We start from the raw sequence: 21,492 nt of genomic DNA, 5'->3' as shown, positions 1-21,492 counted from the left end.
TCATTTGAACTGAACCTTTGGTAGATGTAGTAATTCTTTTTTTCATCTATACATCGGTACATTGTTTAGTAGAAATTTTAAGAAATATTATTCATTGGACATTTAAGCTTCAGAATAAAGATGTTTTCTTGTTTAGTGGTGTTTCTTGAATGGAGCATGTGGGGACCTGTCATCCAATAAATTTTTTCAGTGTTTTTAGTAGTACTGACTTACAATGACCTACAACAGTCACTTCTTTCTGAAGAGCAGTATTCCCTAGTAGATGAATGGGATCAGAGAAATGTTTGCTTTAGTTGAACAAGCAGAGGTTGGAGCTTTATTGATCCTTAATTATAATTTTTTTATATACACCAATATTCCTTTTTAAACTAAAAATTATAGCTTAAAATCCTAAGTCAGGAGAAGTCAGAAAGTTATGTTTTTTAAAGTTTTTTTCTGGGCCGACAGCTACGGGGAGTTGGTTTAATTTGATGAACAACAAATATGATGAATTGGAGAATGTTTTTAATGAAAAACGTCCTCTAGATATACTTAAAAATTGGAATGAGTGCATGTAGAAGTAAACATTCATACTTTTAAATAAAGTAAAAAAAAGGTGATAAAGCAAGGAATGGTAAAAAAAAAATAAATTAAAAATAATATTGAACTGTTTGAATCAATATTAAGTAAGAAGGAAAGACCAATTTATCTTTTAAGACATTTTCTAATTTCATCTTCTTATGCACATGTAAGGTAGAAAATCTTCCCTAAACACATTTGTGTGTTGTCCAGTACACTGATCATTAAGTCTGCATTACTGGACCTTATGAAGAATATTTTTGATCTTTCCTTTTTCTATAGTCAGCTTACTGTCACTGACTATTTTCTAATAGTTTATATTATGAATCTGCAGGTATTATTTTATTACTTTTTAATTGAATTTGTTTTGTTCAATCTTCTCTGAAATGATCCCTTCTCCAGTTGCAGTGGACAGCTTAAACTCTTAGGAAATACAATGTGAACATCTGGATTACATCTTGATCTAGGAATGATGTGTTTCCTGCCAATATTAGTTATACCTTTTGTGAACACAGTTATATGTACAAATACACATTAAAATTATATAGGTTATATATAGAGTGTTATTATATAAAACATGAAACAACATAACTGTTCAGTTTTTCTGAATTATTATTCTAGGATCAAGACCACCTTTAATCCTACAATCTCAGCCTCCACCTTATTCATCACCTAGAGATGTTCCCCCAGACATATTGTTAGATTCTCCAGAAAGAAAGCAAAAGAAACAAAAGAAAATGAAGTTAGGCAAGGATGAAAAAGACCAGACTGAAAAAGCTGCAATGTACGATATCATTAGCTCTCCTTCCAAGGACTCCACTAAGCTTACATTAAGACTCTCTCGTGTAAGATCTTCGGATTTGGACCAGCAGGATGATATGCTTTGTGGTTTGGAAAACAGCAGTGTGTCAGAGGGTGATATTCCTTTTAATGTGCAGTACCCAGGACAGACTTCTAAAACACCCGTTACTCCACAGGATGTTAACCGTCCACTAAACACTGCTCAGTGTTTGCCGCAGCATGAACAGACAGTTTTCCTTCAGGCACAAGTGCCTGTTTTACAACAGAACACTTCAGTTGCTGCAAAACAACCTCAAACTCCTGTGGTACAGACACAGCAACAGGTTTCGCAACAAGGAACTATAACGTCATATGATGAAGTAGAATTGGATGCGTTGGCTGAAATTGAGCGGATAGAACGTGAATCAGCTATTGAAAGGGAGCGATTTTCAAAAGAAGTGCAAGATAAAGGTAAAAGGATTGTGTGCGTGTGTATATACACTATATATATTTTTATATATCTAATATATAAAAACTAACTTCCTTTCATTGTCACGTAGTTGAACTATTTATTCAGTGTAGGTTCTTTTATGACATTCATCTTCATTCCCTCCAACAATGAACTGAAATCTTTAATACATGCATATTTTTAATAACTGGTATTCCTTATTTGGGGTATTACTGTTTAGATAGTGAAGTTCTTGTGTTTCAGATTTTTTTTTACGCTATTTATTCTTATTTGAACTATGAGACTGAATGAAGGACAATTAATGTTGTTTATAAAGTTTCTAAAATCCCAGTAGTACCATAATATAACATTTGTAGTAAGTTATGGTAGTTGGATTATTCATTAACTACCTATGTTACCTAATTTAAGAAAAAGTAGGAAAACTTATCCTCATCTATTAATATCCCTATTTGAACCTAATGTAAAGGAGGTGTTATATTAAAATCATATCTATTCTTTTAAAGGTACAATAACGATTGGGTAATATATACTTCTATATTGTGTATTGTTCAAGTGTTCACTGGAGAGAGGATGTTTTCTCCCTATTCAAAGATTTTTTTTCTTTAAAAAGAAAAAAAGTTGGGGGGAAGAGAGAGAATAATAAGAATATAATTGATGTGGTTACTAAAAAGTTTATCTCTTTAGATATTTGATTTAGTTACCAAATAAGGAATCTTATTAAAAATGTTATTTGTCAATTTACTGAGAAAATGGGTGTTCGTGTCAAAAGAGGTGTCTAGTACATTTAATTTTGAGTTAATTAAATGGGGGAATTTTGCTGCTCTGTTTACATCTCTTGTACTAATTTTAAATTTATTTATGGAAAGGTTGTGGTTTGTTTCTTTATACTTTCTTTCTTCAAAAGCTACTTTTATTTTTCAACTGCTAGGTTAGATTCTGCAGCATGTTTTAGCTGAGAAACATCTGGAAATATGTGCTGTTTATGTGGGGGTTTTTTGTTTGTTTTTTTGTTTGTTTGTTTGTTTGTTTTTGTTTTTATGGAGCACAACAGCCTTCAAGCTCTTAGAGCAAGACAAAAACACTCTTCCTTTTTTTGTTCTGGCTTTCAGGAAATTATACACTTTAGCTGTGATGTTTGTTTAACATCATTACATAACCATGGGTAGACACTAATTTGTGATTTTTGTATAATGCGATCTTTCCTCTTCACTGCTGCTTGATAACCATCTTACTAATTATGGATTCTAACATTATGCTTCACTTGTGCCTACATCCTCTGCCAGGTCTCAGTTCTTTCTGAGTTCTTGCAATTGCTGTGGATCAGGTGCAAGAGCTGCTGCCTTATTTTGGGACAAATGATCACCATTTATTCTCTGGTGGTAAGTTGCCCCTGTGCTAGGCAGCAGCTCCTTTCTCTTTGACTGCCAAGGTGTTTCAGTCATGAATAAAGAAAACACTGAGTAGAATTTTTACTAGTCTCATGGCAGGTTGCCTAGAAAGCTGTTATCTTGAAGAAATACGATTCTTATTTTTGGTCATGGTTTTGTTATTGCTTTTAAGTTTGTACTGTGTCTGCAAGTTGATATACTCAGGGACTGTTATAGTTATAGCTGTTTGGTTTTGTGTGACTGCAGGAGGAAGCTTCCTCTACAGTTCCTATGGGATTATGTCTATTAGAAATATTCTAATGCCTCCTAAATATGTCATTCATTTTTGAGAAGCTGCATTTATGCAAAACCCTGGCATTTACGCACTAGAGAACATATAATGTAAATTCAGATCATACTAGCTGATACTGTACATAGTAAATGTCCCTCTAGGAATCTTACTTTATATGCTAGCATATGCTGAAATTTGCACGAAAGCATCTTTGCTGCTTTTGTAATTGAGACATGGCAATACACACAATACATACTCAGAGTCACACTACACTTTCTGTGTAGGTATTCTTTGTTGTCTTCCATAAAGTACTTTGAGTGGAATTGTACTTGAATTTTGATAGAAGATTAGTGGTCTTCTCTGTCCTTTTTTAAGATATGAAATCTCTACAGTACAGTACTTCATCAAAGGTATTAATATGCTTCTTCGTAAAAAGTAAGGTGGATATGACATGTTCTTTCTGAGCTTTGGAGCCAGTAGTGTGATGGAAATTTTATTTCAGGGAAGTAGTGGAGATGGTTTTCTGGAACATACTGACAAAAATTATACAATTGCTATGCTTGATTAAAGCAATTTTCAAGTCCTTTTTTAATGTCCTTTTTTATCGACTCATGAAAAATACTGCCAAAAATAACATAATAACGCTAGAAGTGTATCATTTTGTGGGGCTGTCTTACTAGCAGTCCAGTGCTGCATGCAGCCAATGGGTTGGACATGTAGGATAATAGACCTTTTGCCTCCATACCAAAGTGCTTTTCAGTGCTCTGTTTTTGTCTTTAACTGTGATTAACTGGATTATATGGTTCCCCTTGAGGCCCAAAGGGTTGTGGTCAATGGAGTTAAATCTTGATGAAGGGATTGAGTGTACCCTCAGTAAGTTTGCAGATGCAGACCAAGTTGGGAGGGAGTTTTGATCTGCCTGAGGGGAGAAGGGCACTACAGAGAGACCTGGATAGACTGGATCGATGGGCCAAGGCAAACTGTATGAGTTTCAGTAGGGCCAAGCGTCGGGTCCTGCATTTTGGTCACAACAACCCCAGGCAACCCTATAGGCTTGGGGAGGTATGGCTGGAAAGGTGCCTGATGGAAAGGGACCTTGGTGTACTGATGGGCAGTCAGCTTAATATGAGTCAGCAGTGTGCCCAGGTGGCCAAGAAGGCCAATGGCATCCTGACTTGTATCAAGAATGGTGTGGTGAGCAGGACTAGGGAAGTCATCCTGCCCCTGTACTCGGCCTTGGTGAGGCCTCACCTCGAGTACTGTGTTCAGTTTTGGGCACCTCAGTACAGAAAGTACATTGAGGTGCTGGAGCAGGTCCAAAGAAGGGCAACAAGGCCTGAGAAGGGCTTGGAGAATATGTCCCTATGAGGACCAACTGAAGGAACTGGGCTGTTTAGTCTGGGGAAAAGGAAGCTGAGGGGAGATCTTATTGCTCTCTTCTAATACCTGAAAGCTGCTTACAGCAAAAGTGGGATTGGTCTCTTCTCATTGGTGACAGGTGACAGGATGAGGGGAAATGGCCTCAAGTTGTGCCAGGGTAAGTTTAGGTTGGATATCAGGAAAAACATCTTTGCAGAAAGGGTTGTTAAGCACTGGAATAGGCTCCCCAGGGAGGTGGTTAAGTCATCATCCCTGAATGTGTTTAAAAACCATTTGGATGTGGTGCTCAGGGGCTTGATTTATCAGAGGGTTGTTAGTTAGGGTAGTATGGTTGGGTCATGGTTGGACTTGATGATCTTTAAGGCCTTTTCCAACTTGAGTGATTCTATGATTATATGCATGATTAAAAAAGCTTAATAAGAGTTCAAACCCAGCATTTCTGTAGACTGCAGTCACCAAGTTTGCTCTGATGTCAACCTAAGATGAGGCAAGCCTTTTCCGTAAGTGTACTATGTAAATATTACTTGATCTAGTCAATTGAAGATGCTTTTTAATGTAAGTTATGATTTAGGAATAAATTCAACATTTGAGAGGGAGATTAGAATTTATTGGTAAACACTTTTAACGTCTCTTAATAATTTTTTAAAGTTTACTTTTTCTACAAATGAATAAAAACTAATTGGATAAGAGGATTTGTGACATGTAAAGTAAGTATATTTTATTAAGCATACTGTTTTCCTTGTGAAATTAGATGCTGCTTTGTATATTTCAAAAGTAATTGTATTTTAGGTTTTGTTCGGAATTTATCTTTTTAAAAACTGAGTTTGGAAAGCTATATTTGTTCACAAAGCAATCACATGGATAAAATCCAGAATTTGAGAGAAAATTCTCTTATAAATGAATATTGCTTTTGAAACTAATATTATTTTAATTCAGGGACTTTAAGTTATGACTTCCATTCTCTAAACAAGTGTAGGTGCTTGATTATACTTTATGTGGTTCAGTTCTTTTTATTTTCTAGTGTATTATTTCTCTATTACCATAGTTGACAGGGAATAATGAGTTACAAGACATTTTTAAGTAGAAAAATCCTAAGATCATATTTAATTCTTTAGCTGATTGTATTGTTATCGTATTTAAGAAAATGTGCAAAACTTTACAAAAATGAAGATTCTGAAGTGCGCTACACTCTAAGGCATGAGGCATGCCAGAGCCTGCTTTAGTCTTTTTGTGTTTTGTCCTGAATGAGTTTGCCTGATGGGCTTTTTTTTTTTTCTTTTGCACAGTGACTAGAAGATTGATTTAATTATGTTGGCAGCTTACTGAAAATTTGCATCTGTTACTGTTCAGATTCAAATCCCTTTTTCTGAACTGCAGCAACTGGAAGCTGTCTGGTCTCTCATTATTCTGAAGGCTTTGGAATTTTCAGTTTAGAAAGGCTTCCTGTACCAGGTTCATAACTTAGTTTCTTCTCTGTAAGGAAGCAAGCAGTGAGACTAAAATTGCTGAGCTGTTTGTTCAGGCTCTCCTTCAAGGGGAGAAGCAAGTGCTGTGGGAATCTCTTCTTCTGATTGGAAGGGTTCTCTGATTGTTCATTTCTTTGGTTCTTGGAATATGGATTTAGGGAGGAGGTGAGGTGAGATCAAACTCTCATGCTCAGTAATGCTAAAAATTCATGAAGGAGTAGAAAGATGAAAATGGATATTTGCCTTCACTCCACTGATGTCATCCATCAGTATCATTAAAGTAATTTCATATTTAAACCTTTCTTCTGATTATATTGAGTGGTTTAGGCAAAAACACTTTTGGTTGATAGAACAGGGTGTTTGGACAACTTTGAAGAGAACTGTGAAAAATTCCCAGGAAAAATGAAACAACTGTCATTAAACACCAATTTGTTATTTAAGAGTATGGTTAGATATTATTTGGTGAAAATTCCCAGTCTTGATTGGTTAAATAAGATAAACATGTAATTGGCCTCTGGCTGATTTGTCTGACGTGTTGTTCAAACATGGAAGATTGTACAAGAAGTAATAACTGTTTAGGGTTGGTATGTTTGATATAAATTTATTTATTGTTGAATTAAATAATACAAATAAGTGGTGTTTCATGTGAGTGGAGACATCCTCACAATCTCTGAAGAATGTCAGTTTTAAAATACAAGAGTAAATTTTTATGCCATAAAAAAAAAAGTCTTTACTGTACAGTAGTTCATCCAGAACTTAGTGCTGAGAATCAATCTTATTTGTAGTTCTGAAGAAGAATATATACACATTTACCCATCTTGGATCTGAAGTCTCCAACTGAATTAATTACAAGATGTAAATGGGGAAGTGATAATTTAATTGTTTTTTCAGATCATTCAGGTATCCGGATTTGGGTGTCTATAAAATATAGATTATTAATAGTGAAGTGTTATCATTCTCCTAAAACAAACCTCTTCTTTAGACTTGTTACCATTTAACAGGCATTTTCAAAAGACCCAGTTCAATTTGCTAGAACGTGCAGTTCTAAAAGTTTTTAGGCTATTGTCCTATTATATAATCTGGTACTTGAGGCAATCATTGGATTTGCAAGAAAGCAGTAATGTTGGAGACTTGAATATTAAGGATGTTCTGGCTGCTGCTTTAGAAAGATTTCACGTTAAATGGAGGAACTGAGGCATTTCCTGAATCCAATTCCCCTCATCCAGCCTGTGTCCTTAACATTTAGTTAGTGTTAAGTTAGTGTTAACATTAGTGTGCCCCGGTGGCGCAGTGGTTAAAGACGCTGCCTTGCAACACTGGGGCCTGGAGTTTGAATCCCCCGTGGCGCAAGTGGTAGAAGTGCCGCTCTGCTACACAGGAGACTCGAATCCCGGGGGTTGGACTCGATGATCTCTAAGGTCCCTTCCAACCCGCACGAAACTATGAAACTATGAAACATTTGCTCAGCTTCCAAGTTTTCAGAATAGAGATTCTTCAAGTGGTTGACTTCTAGTTTCAGTGGAAGCTTATTTGGAGGTGTCTGTGGTTACTCCAGTGTAATTTTTTATTTTTAACATGCATGCAAAGGTTTCTTAGTAATCAAATACTTTCTAAATCTGAAAGTACTCATAGTTTTGACACAAACTTTTCCAAAGATGATGGCTACACCTTTCTTCAGGAATACTGTTCATAACAGGACAGGTGAGAAGTAACCACTTGGAAATGCAGCTAACCTTTTTTATTCATTTCAAACTTGTGGTTCCATTAATGTTTAGTTTCTTGTACCACGATGACTCATTTAATTTGACACATTTAATACATTTTAGAATGAGGTGACTTATGATCTTGCTTTGAGTACCAAGTTTTGATGAGTATGTTGCAATGTAAAGAGAATGTCTGTATGGATTTGCCAAACCAAAATGATGCATACCTAGAAGAACAACCAGGATCAGACAGTACTCTGTCTTAAATTTCTTCAAGGAATCACTTTGGATGTATCTATATTCTTGGGGTACAGGTAGGGTGTCACGGGTTACTTAGATTTACCCATGCCCGTGACAGGGGAAGCCACCCCGTAGGGCCCCCCGGGGCCCGGAAAGGAGGGGGAAAAGGGGAATGGGATAAAAACAGCGGCAATCTAAGGAGGAAAAACTTATTTTACTAAATATGATATCGAAATACAAGATAACACAATATAATATAATTGAGGCTAACAAATCGAAAGAAACAGAGAGAGAGAGTCCCTGAAAACCGAGAGGCCTACTGTGAACTCTAGGCAACACGGCTGGAATGCTTCCCACTCTCCGAGAAGTCCGAGAGAGAAAGAACTCCAGCCTGGGAGCGAGATTATATAGTGTCCTGGTCCCGTGACTTATCCCTGACTGTGATGTTCTCTGGGATATGTAGTCTTCTTCTGTGAACTGCACATTCGATAAAATTGTCCATGCTTTACATGATCTTATGATGTGGAATACTGATAGCAAGATTACAAAATTACAAAACCATGACATAGGGGAAGGGAATAATGTTTCTAAAAAGAAAGGAATCAGAAAACAAACTTGGATGCCTGATCTCTAACTTAGAAAGCCCTTTTGTGACTTAACTATTCCTTTTGTTACAAAGAGTGAAGCAAAAAGATCCTGATCACACTTTATTGGTCTCAAGAGCTTGTCAAACTACCTCTGTGGGATTTGGAAGAAAAGCATTAGTCTGATATTTTGACTGAGTCCTAAATCCTGATGATAAAAAGATATTCTACTGTCTGTGGAATAAGAAGGATGAAGATTAGAGTTTATTTCTCTCTTCCTTGATTGCTTATACTTACCCTGCTCCTAAAAATAGAGTTGGCTTAATTACATCCGGTGATAGTTTAAATAGAACACATTCTTTTTAATATTTCACTGTCTTTCTCATTTTTATGAAAGCTACTAAATTGCAGGATGTGTTCTTGGCTCACTTTTTATTTTTCTGTATTCTTCTCTTGATTTTTTTTTATACAAACTGAAAATATAATTGCAGAGTCAAGCTCTTGACACTATGTAAAATTATCACTGAACTTTTTATTTTATCCATTGAAAGCACTATGGTTGCAAAGAAAAAATAGTAAATATTTTAAGTGTAGGCCCTCTCACCTAATATATATGTATTATGATATAGACACCAACTCGTGGTATACTGCTTTGCTTCTAAAAGAGGAATGGAATGTTGGAGTTATTTTAATGATCTTTGTACATTGGTCCTGTGTTTTCTAACAATAATATGCATTAAGTCTAACTGATGCACTGAACCACGTAGGGAGATTCCCTGTCTTAATCACTGCAGATCACTGCTTATTTCCTGTATAAGGAAGCAGGCTGAATCTGCAGATAATTTTTTACAGTAGTATTAATCAAAAAGCAGTTATGAAGGTGCATCTTCAATGTCTTTGCAGACTTTTGCTTCAACCTTAAATTGTTTTGTTTTCTTTTTGTCGTTATATATTGCAACTGCTTTATTTTAGATGGTTCTCTTATGAATTTTAGAAGGACTTGGATTTCATGTGTTTTGTGAATGTTTTTTTAAATGATTAATTGGCACCTGTGGTAGACTGACAATGAATAATAGTTTATGAATACTTTAAAGTATTAACTAGACAAGTTCTATTCTTGCTTTTAAATTCATTGAGTTTTGTTATGTGTGCACATAAATGCTTTGTAGGAATAGAGGGGAACGGGTATTTTTGCTTGGAGACTTAATCTCTTTATATATATATATATATATGTATGTATGTATATGTATATAAAATTTATGACTTCTATCTTTTAAATTGTAGATAAGCCTCTGAAGAAGCGAAAACAAGAAAACAAACCACAGGAGGCTGGTAGTGCTACTGGAGGAAATAGACCAACTTCACAGGAGACATGTTCTGCAGGAAATGGGGCAAGGCCACTGTTGATGGTTAGTATTGATCTTCAGCAAGCAGGAAGAACGGATTCTCAGGCAACATCAACTCAGGATTTGGATGCCTTCAAAAAAAAAGAAGAAATAAAGCAATGCAACGATGGGTTCCTGTGTTTTCCCCAAGAAGACACTGTTGGAATTCAACTTAAACCTGAAAACCATCCTGAGATTTTTAACAAAAAGGCAGACTTTGGGGGTCAAAAGACAGCTATCCAACAAAATGAAAACAGACAGATGGAATTTCAGCAAAATGAGAGCAGAAGGTTGGAAAGTAAACTGAATGAGAACAAACAGATAGAGGCTAAATATGAAAGCAAGCATGAAAGCAGTCAAATAGAGCTGAAACAAAATGAAAACAGAAAGACAGAGTCAAAACAAAATGAGAGCAGGGAAATGGAGATAAAACAAAATGAGGGAAAGCAAAATAATGGCAAACAGGAAATAAGACAGAGGCCTGAAATGCCAAAACAGAAGTGTGAAGGCAGGCCTGAAATGCCAAAACATAGACATGACAGTAAGAGGGACTCCAGTAAACCGTTGTCAGATAAGAAAATTGAAATATCTAGGCATAAAACAGATGTGAAATCTGATCCTTCCAAGATAAAATATGAAAGTAGATCAGATTCAGTGAAACAAAGGCCTGATGGACGTTCAGTTTCTGATACACTGAGATGTGACCATATTAACCTTAAACAAAGATCTGAGGATAGAGGGGAGTCAGAGAGATACAGAGGAGATCCGTTCAAGATAAGAAGACCTGAGTATTTGAGATCCTCAAACAAAACTGAACATGATTCTAAGCATGGTTTAAAATCTGATGTTTCAAAAACTGAGAAATTTGAAAGGAAACATAGACATGAGTCTGGTGAATCAAGGGAAAGATTTTCATCTGGAGATCAGAAATCAAGACCTGACAGCCCTCGTATTAAACAGGAAAATAAAGGAGACTGTAGTAAATCAAAACCTGATAAACCTGGTTTAAAATCACCCAACAGCAAGGATGAACGAAGGACAGATGGTAATAAGAGTAAAGTAGATAGTAATAAAATACATACTGGCAATAAAGCAGAGTTTCCCAGTTACTTGCTGGGGGCAAGATCAGGCACATTGAAACATTTTGTCATTCCAAAAATCAAGCGTGATAAAGATGGCAATGTAACTCAGGAGTCAAGGAAAACTGAATGTAAAGGTGAACAGAAGGACAAAGTAGAGAAGATTGGGCTAGTTGAAGACCTAAATAAAGGAGCTAAGCCTGTAGTTGTCCTTCAGAAGCTTTCTTTGGATGATGTGCAGAAATTTATTAAGGATAGAGAAGATAAATCAAGGGGCTCATGTTTTAAGCCTAACAAGAACAAGTCGTCCAAGTCTAATAAAGGTAAGATTGTTTTTTTTAAATGCATTATATCTTGTACACTCCTGTTCTGTTCTTTTAGATTTGCTATTCCTGTGGTTAAACATTAAAGATAAAAGTTTGATGGTTTATATGCTTGCTTATATGGTGATTTTGGGGAATCAAAGTGAAAATCAATTCAGGACTTGTTATTGGAAATACTGCTTCAGTATAAGTGAAGTGATTTATTTACTCTGATGCAAGTACCTTATGTGGAAAAACTTAAATAGTTTTAAGCTGTACATTCATATACAATTAGTTTAATTGGTAATTTCTGTAGTTTAACGTCTGATATATGTATGAATTAAACTCATTTAAGTGTGTCTGGAAAAATGACTGTTACTATTGTAACTAAATTAGTGTACCTGGAATGGTACTTAGACAAGCACTAAGATTCTTTTATATTTTTAATTAGGACTGAAATGTGTTTTTCCAAGAGATGTTTTGAAGTAACGCAATAAGAATAGAGTTATAAAATATCATCTGCCTTTCTTATGCTATAAACAAAACACATGTGAGGAGCCTCCACAATTTAGGCTTTCTCTGGTTTAACTCGGCAGGCAGCTAAATGCCATGCACCCCTAGTAGAATGGGGAAGAAAACTGAAAACAGAATTGGAATAACTCATGGGTTGAGATAAGGACAGTTTAATATGCAAGAATAACAAAAGAGAAGGAAAAAAAAAGTGTCGAAAAAAAATTAACAGAAAAGGGTAAATAGAGTATGTGATACACAGTTAAGTTGCTCACCACCAGCTGACCGGTGCTCAGCCAGTTCCTGAGCAATGGCAGACCCTGGCCAACTCCTCCCAGTTTTTATTATTTAGTATAACTCTATATGGTATGGAATATCCCTTTGCTACTTTGGGTCAGCTGTCCTGGTTCAGTCCCTTTCCCGGCTCCTTGTGGCCCCCCAGCCTCCTCACTGGAAAGGCAGTTTTAGAAGCTAAAATGTCCTTGGCTCTGTGCAGCACCGTTCAGCAACAACCGAAACATGTTATCAACATTATTTTCATCCTAAATCCAAAACCTAGCATCATACCAGATACTATGAAGAAAATGAATCATAGAATCATAGAATCACAAGGTTGGAAAGGACCTACAAGATCATCTAGTCCAACCAACCTCCCTTTACCATACCTACAGAAAGCCACTAAACCATATCTCAGCTCCCTATCCAGACGCTTCTTGAACACTGCCAGGAATAGTGACTCCACCACCTCCCTGGGCAGGCTATTCCAGTGCCTGACCACTCTCTGAGAGAAAAAGTTCCTTCTTATGTCCAGTCTAAACCTCATCTGATACAACTTGTGGTTTTGAACTCTATTGAATCTTAAACTAGTACAGTATCCACCCCTTATTCTATACCATCTACATTATACTCAGGTCTTGCATTTTCCAATTTGCTTGGAAAGCAAGGCTGCATATTTTGCACTGTCCACAGGACTGTTTTTAGCCAGTGTTTCACAGCACATAAAATTATTTGCCATAACTTGAGTTAGCATTGCCCTGCGCTGTTCCATGCCTTGGTTTCAGCCCAGACAGTGCCAATCAGACACCTCTGTTTGGCTGCTGCTGAGTGATGGGTGTGCGCCCATGGCTGGGCCAGGCTGCTTGGCAGGGAAGAGCTGCTGCCATGATGGCATGCGGCAGGGGGCAGCTGCAAGATGGGCTGGGTTGGGCCACATATAGCTCACAGTTTCGACATGCCTGTGGTAAGAAATTGGTTGACATTTTAAAATTAGTAATATGGACAGGATGTTCTTCCATATAGCTTGTGAGGTTTAATATTTTATCGTTTGTTTCTTCTGTAGTTACTACTTCTGTTGTATGATTGCTTTTCTTTTTTTCTTTTTTTTTTTTTTTTTTCTGCTAAAATTTTGACTACTTTGGTTTCAAACTGGAGTAGATCATCTCACATTTTGAAATTAATGTTACTGACTGATCAAGGTTCCTTTTTACCTTTTTTGGCATTTGAAGCATTTAAATTTCTTATGTATATGTTTTACAGATCTGTCCTCTTAAAGAAAACAAGTGATAGGGGAGAGGATTTCAGCTGTATACAGTATTATTTATGAATGCACTTACAGGAATATCATCGTGAATGTGTGGTTAAAATGTTTTTCAGTGTTGATTAGATAAGGAGTTATGTAGAAATCTGCAAATAAATGGTTTATTTGCATGTGTAGAAAATGATATCTGTATAATGAATTTTCTGTGCTAAATCTATACTAACCCGATTCTTTTTATTAGTAAAGACTGAATAATTCAAGATGAAAATTAATTATTTTGTAAAATACGAGCCTCCTTGTTAGATATTTTCTTTTAATCTACAAAATATTAACACTTCCTTTTTTTTTTTTTTTTCTAAGTCTAATGATTTTCTATGAAACCTGCTTTTTCTTGATAGAGATGCAATTCAGTTCTTATCTCAAAAGGATAGACTTTGAATTTGTACAGTTCTATGAACAGGAAATTAGTAAATTTAGAGGTTCTAGCTCCCTTAGAGACATATACAGTGCATGTATGCTTCCTAAACTATTTCTGAACTAGACTCTTAGTCCATAGCATGTGATTATGTAAACAGTGTTTTGCATAAAGATTTTACTGACTTGTCCAACTGGCATGACTCTAGGAGCTGTGACATTCATGAGGAATGTATTCATTTTGAACTCAGGTTTATAACTTTTCTGCAGTGCTTTTGTTTATTTCATTTTTTGAGAAGTCACACATTTTTATATGTTCTGCAATAACTTGGGGCATATTTTCCAGGAAAAAAAAAAGTTTAAATGTGAAATCAGACTCTTTGCTATTGTATCTAATTTAAGATTCTTACAGGGATACTATAAATAGATTTCATAGAAAAAATAGTGTTGTAAACTACATTTCTCTTACAAATCACGTTTCAAATGTTCAAACAGGCAGATTCTTCACTTCATATTTTTTCATGTGTATTTTTAGTTTTATGCTTTTTGCCCAAGTTCCTGTTAACTTACTACTTAGGATATATTATGCTAAATAATTAGGTGAACTCTGGTGTCTGAAAAGGTTCATAATTCATAAATCTATCTTCTTATAAGCCAGTCTACTTGTCAACAATTGACTGATACAGAATATATTCACGTGATTTCCAGTGCCCTCTCTCCAAATGAGAGAAATAGTATTCATTTTTTAACTTTGTGCCATTTTTTGTTTTAAACAAAAAAATAGGAAATGCATTTTTCATAAACATTATTTTAGTTTATTCTATATTGTCTGTAATAGATTATAGTAAATCTTTTCTGTTGTTACCTTTAGCATCACTATTCAATTTCTTCTCCCATCACTCTAATTTAATGTAGTTTAGTATGTTTTGATTGTTCTTTCCTTCTTTTACCTACTTGTATTTCTTGTCCTTTTTTCCCTTTGTCATGCATCCCTCCCACATGAAATGGTCTTATCGTATTCAACAATATTGCTGTGGTCTAGCTTAAATTAAGTTTAAAATAGTCTAAGTTCAACTAGTTCTAAACACAATCTAGATGGTCATTCTGTCTTACAGGACTATTGCCAATTCATTCTGAAACTTAAAAGAATTGTTTTTTTTTTAAGCTAAGATAAACATTTTATAAACTGAAAGTCTATACAACTTTTATATTGCTTTAAAACTTTTAAATTTGGAAGTCATACTTCTATTGTGCCTATATTTATTATCCTGTATTTATTATACAGGATAAGCTTTCATTGTTCTGGAAAAAGATAAATAAATGCTTTTCTCATATTTTATAGACAAGTTTGAAATTTTGTTACTTTATGAATAGAAGTAGTAGTTATAGTTACATGACTGTTAAGTTTTAAAATTTTAACTGGATCTTTAGGAAAAAAATCACTTTCATAAGAATTCTATACTCTTTCAGTATTTAAAAGGATGGAGAACAACTTTTTTACACCATCCTCTAAGTGAAGAATTTCTTCCTAACATCTAACCTAAACCTCCTCTCTTTCACTTTAAATTCATTCCCCCTTGTCCTATCACTATCTACCCGTGTAAAAAGTTGTTCCCCCTCCTGCTTGTAAGCTCCTTTAAAGTATTGGAAAATTGCAATTAGGTCTCCCCAGAGTCTTCTCTTCCTCAAGCTAAATGCCCTCAGTTCCCTCAACCTTTCATCATAGGAGAGATGCTCCAGCCCTCTGATCATTTTTGTGGCCCTCCTCTGGACCCACTCCAACAGCTCCACATCCCTCCTGTACAGGGGGTTTCAGACCTGGACACAGTACTCCCCTCCCTGTCCCTGCTGGCCACCCCTCTTTTGATGCAGCCCAGGATACCGTTGGCCTTCTGAGCGAAAACTGCTGGCTCATGTCCAGCTTTCCATTCATCAGAACTCCCAATTCCTTCTTGGCTGGGTTGCTCTCTAGGAGTTCATCTCTGAATCTGTACTCATAACTGGGATTGCCCCAAACCATGTACAGCACCTTGCTCTTGGCCTTATTGAACCACATTATGTTCTTGTGGGCCCACTTTTACAAGCCTGTCCAGGTCTTTCTGGATTGCATCCCTTCCTTCTATTGTATTGACTGCAGTGCTCAGCTTAGTTTCATCAACAAACTGCTGAGGGTGCATTCAGTCCCATCATCTATGTAACTGATGAATATGTTGAAGAGCACTGGTCCCAAGATGGATCCCCAAGGGACACTACTTGTCACTGGCCTCCACCTGGATATGGAGCCTTTGACAACAACCCTCTGGCTACAACCATCCAACCGAGTCTTTTTCCACTGAACAGTCCACCCTTCAGTTCTTCAGCATGCTTTGCAGCAGAATGGGTCATTTCTATTTGCAGGGATTTTATTTTATTTTTTATTTTTACAGTACATTGTGCCTGTCCTGGAAAGTATGGTGAGATGCGTATTGGCATCACGTATACTCTCTGAGGCCTTCATTTTTGGTGTTATTTTTTTCAGAAGCAGATGTTGAATAATTTCAACATTTGCACACTGGAGTCCGTTCTTGTACTGATCTTTTCTTAATAGGAGAATTTTTTAGGACATGGCTTTGCCTGGAGGCTGCTTGGGTTTTTTCTTACTCTTATCTTTGCCACTAAAGTAAATACTCTGATTCTTGCTCTCATAGTTCTCAAGTCTTTTCTGGGTAACAAGAACAAACTTCACATACTGCACATGTAATTCTTAATGGTAACAATAAACTTGTCCAAACCTACTTATTTGATTGCAATTTAATTTGTTCACTTTTGAAAAATAACTTTGGCACATGTAAGTGCCACCTAATTATCACTTAATTTGTCAGAGCAATCAGCCTTGTTCATTGAAAGTCTGAAACTACATTTAGTTTGTAGGTTTGTATGGTTGATCAAGTTCCTCTTATTTCTGGGAAGAGTTAGTTATTTTCCATAAATAATTTTTGAAAAATTGCATTGCAACATGTAAAATTGTGGGATAACAAATTATCTGACTCTACAATATGCAGTGCAGGCTTGTTTGTGTGTCTGTCTAGAGATCTAAATACAGATATAATAGCTTATGTGTAGTCAAAATTTTTTGTTTGAATTTGCTCTTAAACAAAGGGTAAATTTGACAAAATACAAATGGTGGAAATACAAATGGTTCTGGTAAATGAATATTTCTGTTGCTCAGGTTTTTCACCCATTTTAGGTTACTGCTTTTTTGCAAGAGTATTTAAACTGTTAACTTGAAAATTGCCATTTACTTTTCAGCCATGGGAACATTACCTATGAACATAAAAGTAAATTGTAGTGGAAATGCTAAGTCAGGGCTTGAAACAGTGATTGAGCACCTGGTAGAAAGGCAGGGCCATCCCATGGAAGCTCTGATGCATGCAGTGTACCTGAGTGACTGGAAGGGGTGGAGCCAGGATCCACCCCTTCCCAGACCTCATTTAAAGGTTGGCAGGGGAAGGCAAAAGCATATTTTTCAAGATTTCTGCATGTTTGAGGCCTTGTGAAGTTAAACAGCTTCTATTCTGTGTTTTTGTGGGGTTTTTTTTGTTTGTTTGTTTTTTTTCTATGCCCACTGTTGTTACGTTTGAGCAAATCATCGCTTGTTGTAGCTTGGGATCTTGCTGTTCTGCTGTGATTGTTGCCCTTTCTGTCATGGTATGTTTGGTGAGACAAGCTGACAGCCTGACAGTGGCATGCTTACTTAGGTTAGGATGATTATCTTAAATGGATAATGCGCTGGCTGGTTATCTGGGCCCCTAATACCCCCAAAAGAGGAACTCTCGGGGGAAACACTGGGATTCTTGGGTACCTCATGGATTATTGAAGAATGGGAACCTATAAGGGCTAATGGTCCCAATATTAAGTCCCCTTCTAAGATGGCAGAATCTTTTAATAAATTAGAATAACAGACTTTCACTAACAACAGAGGAAAGAGGAGTAGCAGCATCTGCTGTAGCATGGTAACTACTACTAATGAATATTGTTTCTCTGAGGGGAGACTGAAAGACAAAATGAGCTGTTAAAAATAAAATTACATTTCTGACAGGGCAAGCTGCCTCATCTTTGTATGGCATTTCCCCTCTAAAATTTAATAATTATGTCATTAGAAGGGGAAAAGGACTCAGATCAATGGGATCCTTGGATCTTGGTTTAATCTAAAAATAAAAGGAAAATCAAGAAACAGAAGTCCAACTAGAGGATTGGAGAACTTCAGATCCTCTGGAAATAAGACCAATAATTACTCAAAAAACTAAGGAAGTCCCAGATAGGCTAGCGAGGTGGCCCACACTCACATTAGAAGTGACAGTGCACCTGTATGTGGCTACCGAGTTCATGGATTTATTACAATCATTTAAACGGAAACAGTGAGAGAGCATACCAGCTTGGCTCTTAAGATTATGGGATGTGGGAGTTGAAAGTATGGTTATTAATGAACCAGAGATTTCTAAACTTGCATCACCACACATTTGGCCCTCAGACAAAGACTATATGTAACTGTAATACATAATGGGGCAAATCGTTCTGTAATTCAATGAATAGCAGCTGCATGTAGAATCACGCTTACAAATAAAAGCAATGTCTAAATAATGCTGTTCTATGGACTTTGATGGAGGAATTTCAAAATTATATCAGAGAAATGGGAATGAAGGAGGTGGTTTATGATGACAACTTTGAGAGTCTGGACCTAGTTAAGTTCTCAGCAGAGATGAGGGTCCTCATATTACAACAGGTGCCTCCCCACCAGTATGCCACACTAGTGTCCATACTAAACCCTTTTGTAGCCTCAGAGGCCATTGTCCAACAAGCCACCCAGTTGGTGGCTGGTCTAGGAGGAGTGCCTACAGACCAGGTGCAATATTTGGATAGTGGAAGGGGCACAGGTCCTCCCTATAACTAAAACTAGGAGACCAGCCCTATGAATTTCTCAATTGGGACCCATAAGTGTATCCTGAAAACAGACGTTAAATGATTTAAACCAGGCTGGGGTTCAATTTGCAAAAATTGATTGCAAGCTCAGTCGTCCTCCTTCAGATATGGAGGCAGCTGGATGAAAATCAAAAATCTCAAAACACCCCCAAAAAAGCAGGGGTAAGAACAAGTACCAATGAGAACACGGAAGTGTTCATACTTAGTGAAAAAAGGAAAAAGCCTCCTCAAGTGACCTGGGCCACTATGCCCAAGCCACACAAGGAAATAGAAATGGTGGTTGCGCAGTTACTTGAGTGACAGGGGATGCCAGCCCCCTGCACCTAGGGACCCCAGGTGGGCCCTATGTTTAATAGAATATATTTTGGTCCTGGAAGAACATACAGCAAATGTTGGCATTAGTAGACATGGGCACAAAAACCTTGATTATTTATGGTGATCTAACTAAATTCCATGGAGATAGAGTGATGCTTGGTGGGTTCTAAGGACAGACCATCCCCATAACCCAGACATGGTTGAAGTTGGGGGTTGAGCGTCTCCCACCCCAGAAGTATAGGGTGTCTATTACCCCAGTCCTGGAGTATATTCCTGGGCATAGACATACTATGGGGTCTGACTCTCCAGATGACCGTGGGAGAGCTCAGACTGAGAGAGATATATATTTGTATCCAGGCGGTGCATTATTAAGAGGCCATGCGAAACATGAGCCTATTTGCCTGTCAGAGCTGGGCCGGATCACTAATATTAAACAACATAGACTTCCGGGGGTGCAAGAGGAAGTCTCAAGAACAGTGCAGGAACTAGAAAAAGCAGGAATCATCAGATCTGTACATAGCCTATATAATTCCCCCATACGGCCAGTACAAAAGTGAGATGGCACATGGAGAATGACAGTGGATTATAGAGAATTAAATAGGGTCACACCGCCCATTCATGCAACTGTTCCCAATATTGCCTCCCTGATGGACGCTGAGTAGGGAGATAGAAACCTACCATTGTGTCCTAGACTTGGCAAATGCGTTCTTCAGTATTCCTGTCCATGAAGATTCGCAAGATTGGTTTGCATTTACATGGGAAGGCAGACAGTGGATCATTCAGGTCCTACTGCAAGGGTGTGTGCCCTGGTGGCGCAGTGGTAGGAATGCCGCTTTGCAACACTGGGGCCCGGGTTCGAATCCCCCGTGGCGCAAGTGGTAGAAGTGCTGCTCTGCTACACAGGAGGCTCGAATCCCGGGGGTTGGACTCAACGATCTCTAAGGTCCCTTCCAACCTGCATGAGACTATGATACTATGATACTATGGTACATGCATTCACCAACCTATTATTATAACTTAACGGCGCATGACCTAGCAGATTGGAATAAACCCAGTAACATCAAACTGTACCACTATATTGATGATCTTATGCTAACATCTGACTCGCTGGAGGCAGTAGGAAAAGCAGCAGATTCATTGACTACTCATTTACAAGATAATGGGTGGACTATAAACCCACAGAAGGTGCAAGGATCAGGCCTGTAAGTGAAATTCCTGGGTGCAGTTTGGTCAAGAAAGACCAAAATATTACACAGTGCCATAATAGACAAGGTTCGGGTGTTCCCAATACCTACCGTGCCAAGGTAGCTGCAGGAATTTGGGGGTATATTGGGATAAGGGTGTTCCTTTATACCCCACTTAGCACAGCTGCTGAGGCCTTCATACCGACTCACAAAGAAAGGCCAAAAATGGAACCAGGGGAGAACGGAACAAGATGCATTCCAGCAAGCAAAACTAGCTGTTAAACAACCCCAAGCGTTGGGTATATTTGATTCCATTGTTCCAGACAAACTAGATGTCTATGTAACTCAGGACAGGTTTGGCTAGGGCCAAACCAGAATTCCATTTGAACCTGTTGGGTTCTGGTTTAAGGTCTGGCATGGAGTAAAAAGGTATAGTATGATTGAAAAACAGTTAGTGACTACCTACTCTACATTACAGGTGGTAGAACCAATAACCCAAACAGCTGAAATTACAGTGAAAAAAATACCTTGCCAATTCGGGGGTGGGTGAAAGATCTGACATACATTCCTGAGGCAGGGGTGGTCCAAGCACAGATGGCAGCATGATGGGTCATCTGTCTCAGCCAGAGGAGTAGTCTGTCTTCATCACCATTGAAAGAAGAGCTCCAAAAGATCCTAGGCACAGGATCACAGTGACATGCCAGAAGAGACAGTATTTGCTCCACCAGACGAGAGTCCCGTTCAAGAAGGGAAATATTTTATTTCTGAAGATGCCTGGTATACAGATGGGTCTAGCAAGGGTAACCCAAAAAAGTGGGAAGTGGTGGCATGCCATCCCTCCACTGAAACAATCAGGTTTGAAGATGGGGATGGTCAGATTATCCAATGGGCAGAACTGTGAGTTGTGTGGATGGCTATAACCAAGGAACCTGGTGATGGTATCCTGAACGTCTGCACAGATAGACTCT

The 21,492-nt window shown here is 37.5% G+C and overlaps 1 protein-coding gene across 12 annotated transcripts in view; it reads left to right on the top strand.

Annotated features, from left to right (window-relative positions):
• LOC146754699 (nipped-B-like protein) overlaps positions 1-21,492 on the top strand; it is a 251,490-nt gene that overhangs the window by 140,717 nt on the left and 89,281 nt on the right. For 10 of the 12 annotated variants that reach the window (XR_014939007.1, XM_085527742.1, XM_085527738.1 and 7 more), the window contains 2 exons: positions 1,180-1,809; positions 10,124-11,626. Coding sequence is in view for 11 of the 12 variants with exons in the window: in XM_085527742.1 (XP_085383868.1) it covers positions 1,180-1,809; positions 10,124-11,626 (2,133 nt within the window). In the remaining variant the exon portion in view is untranslated. The remainder of the gene's footprint in view (positions 1-1,179; positions 1,810-10,123; positions 11,627-21,492) is intronic. The other 2 variants (XM_085527746.1, XM_085527747.1) reach the window with 1 other exon arrangement.

The sequence above is a fragment of the Coturnix japonica genome, chromosome W, assembly GCF_054131305.1.
Source record: "Coturnix japonica strain WE chromosome W, WE-NBRP24, whole genome shotgun sequence".
NCBI lineage: Eukaryota > Metazoa > Chordata > Aves > Galliformes > Phasianidae > Coturnix > Coturnix japonica.
Note: the sequence above shows the minus strand (reverse complement) of the source record. Positions and strands in the feature narration are given on the sequence as shown.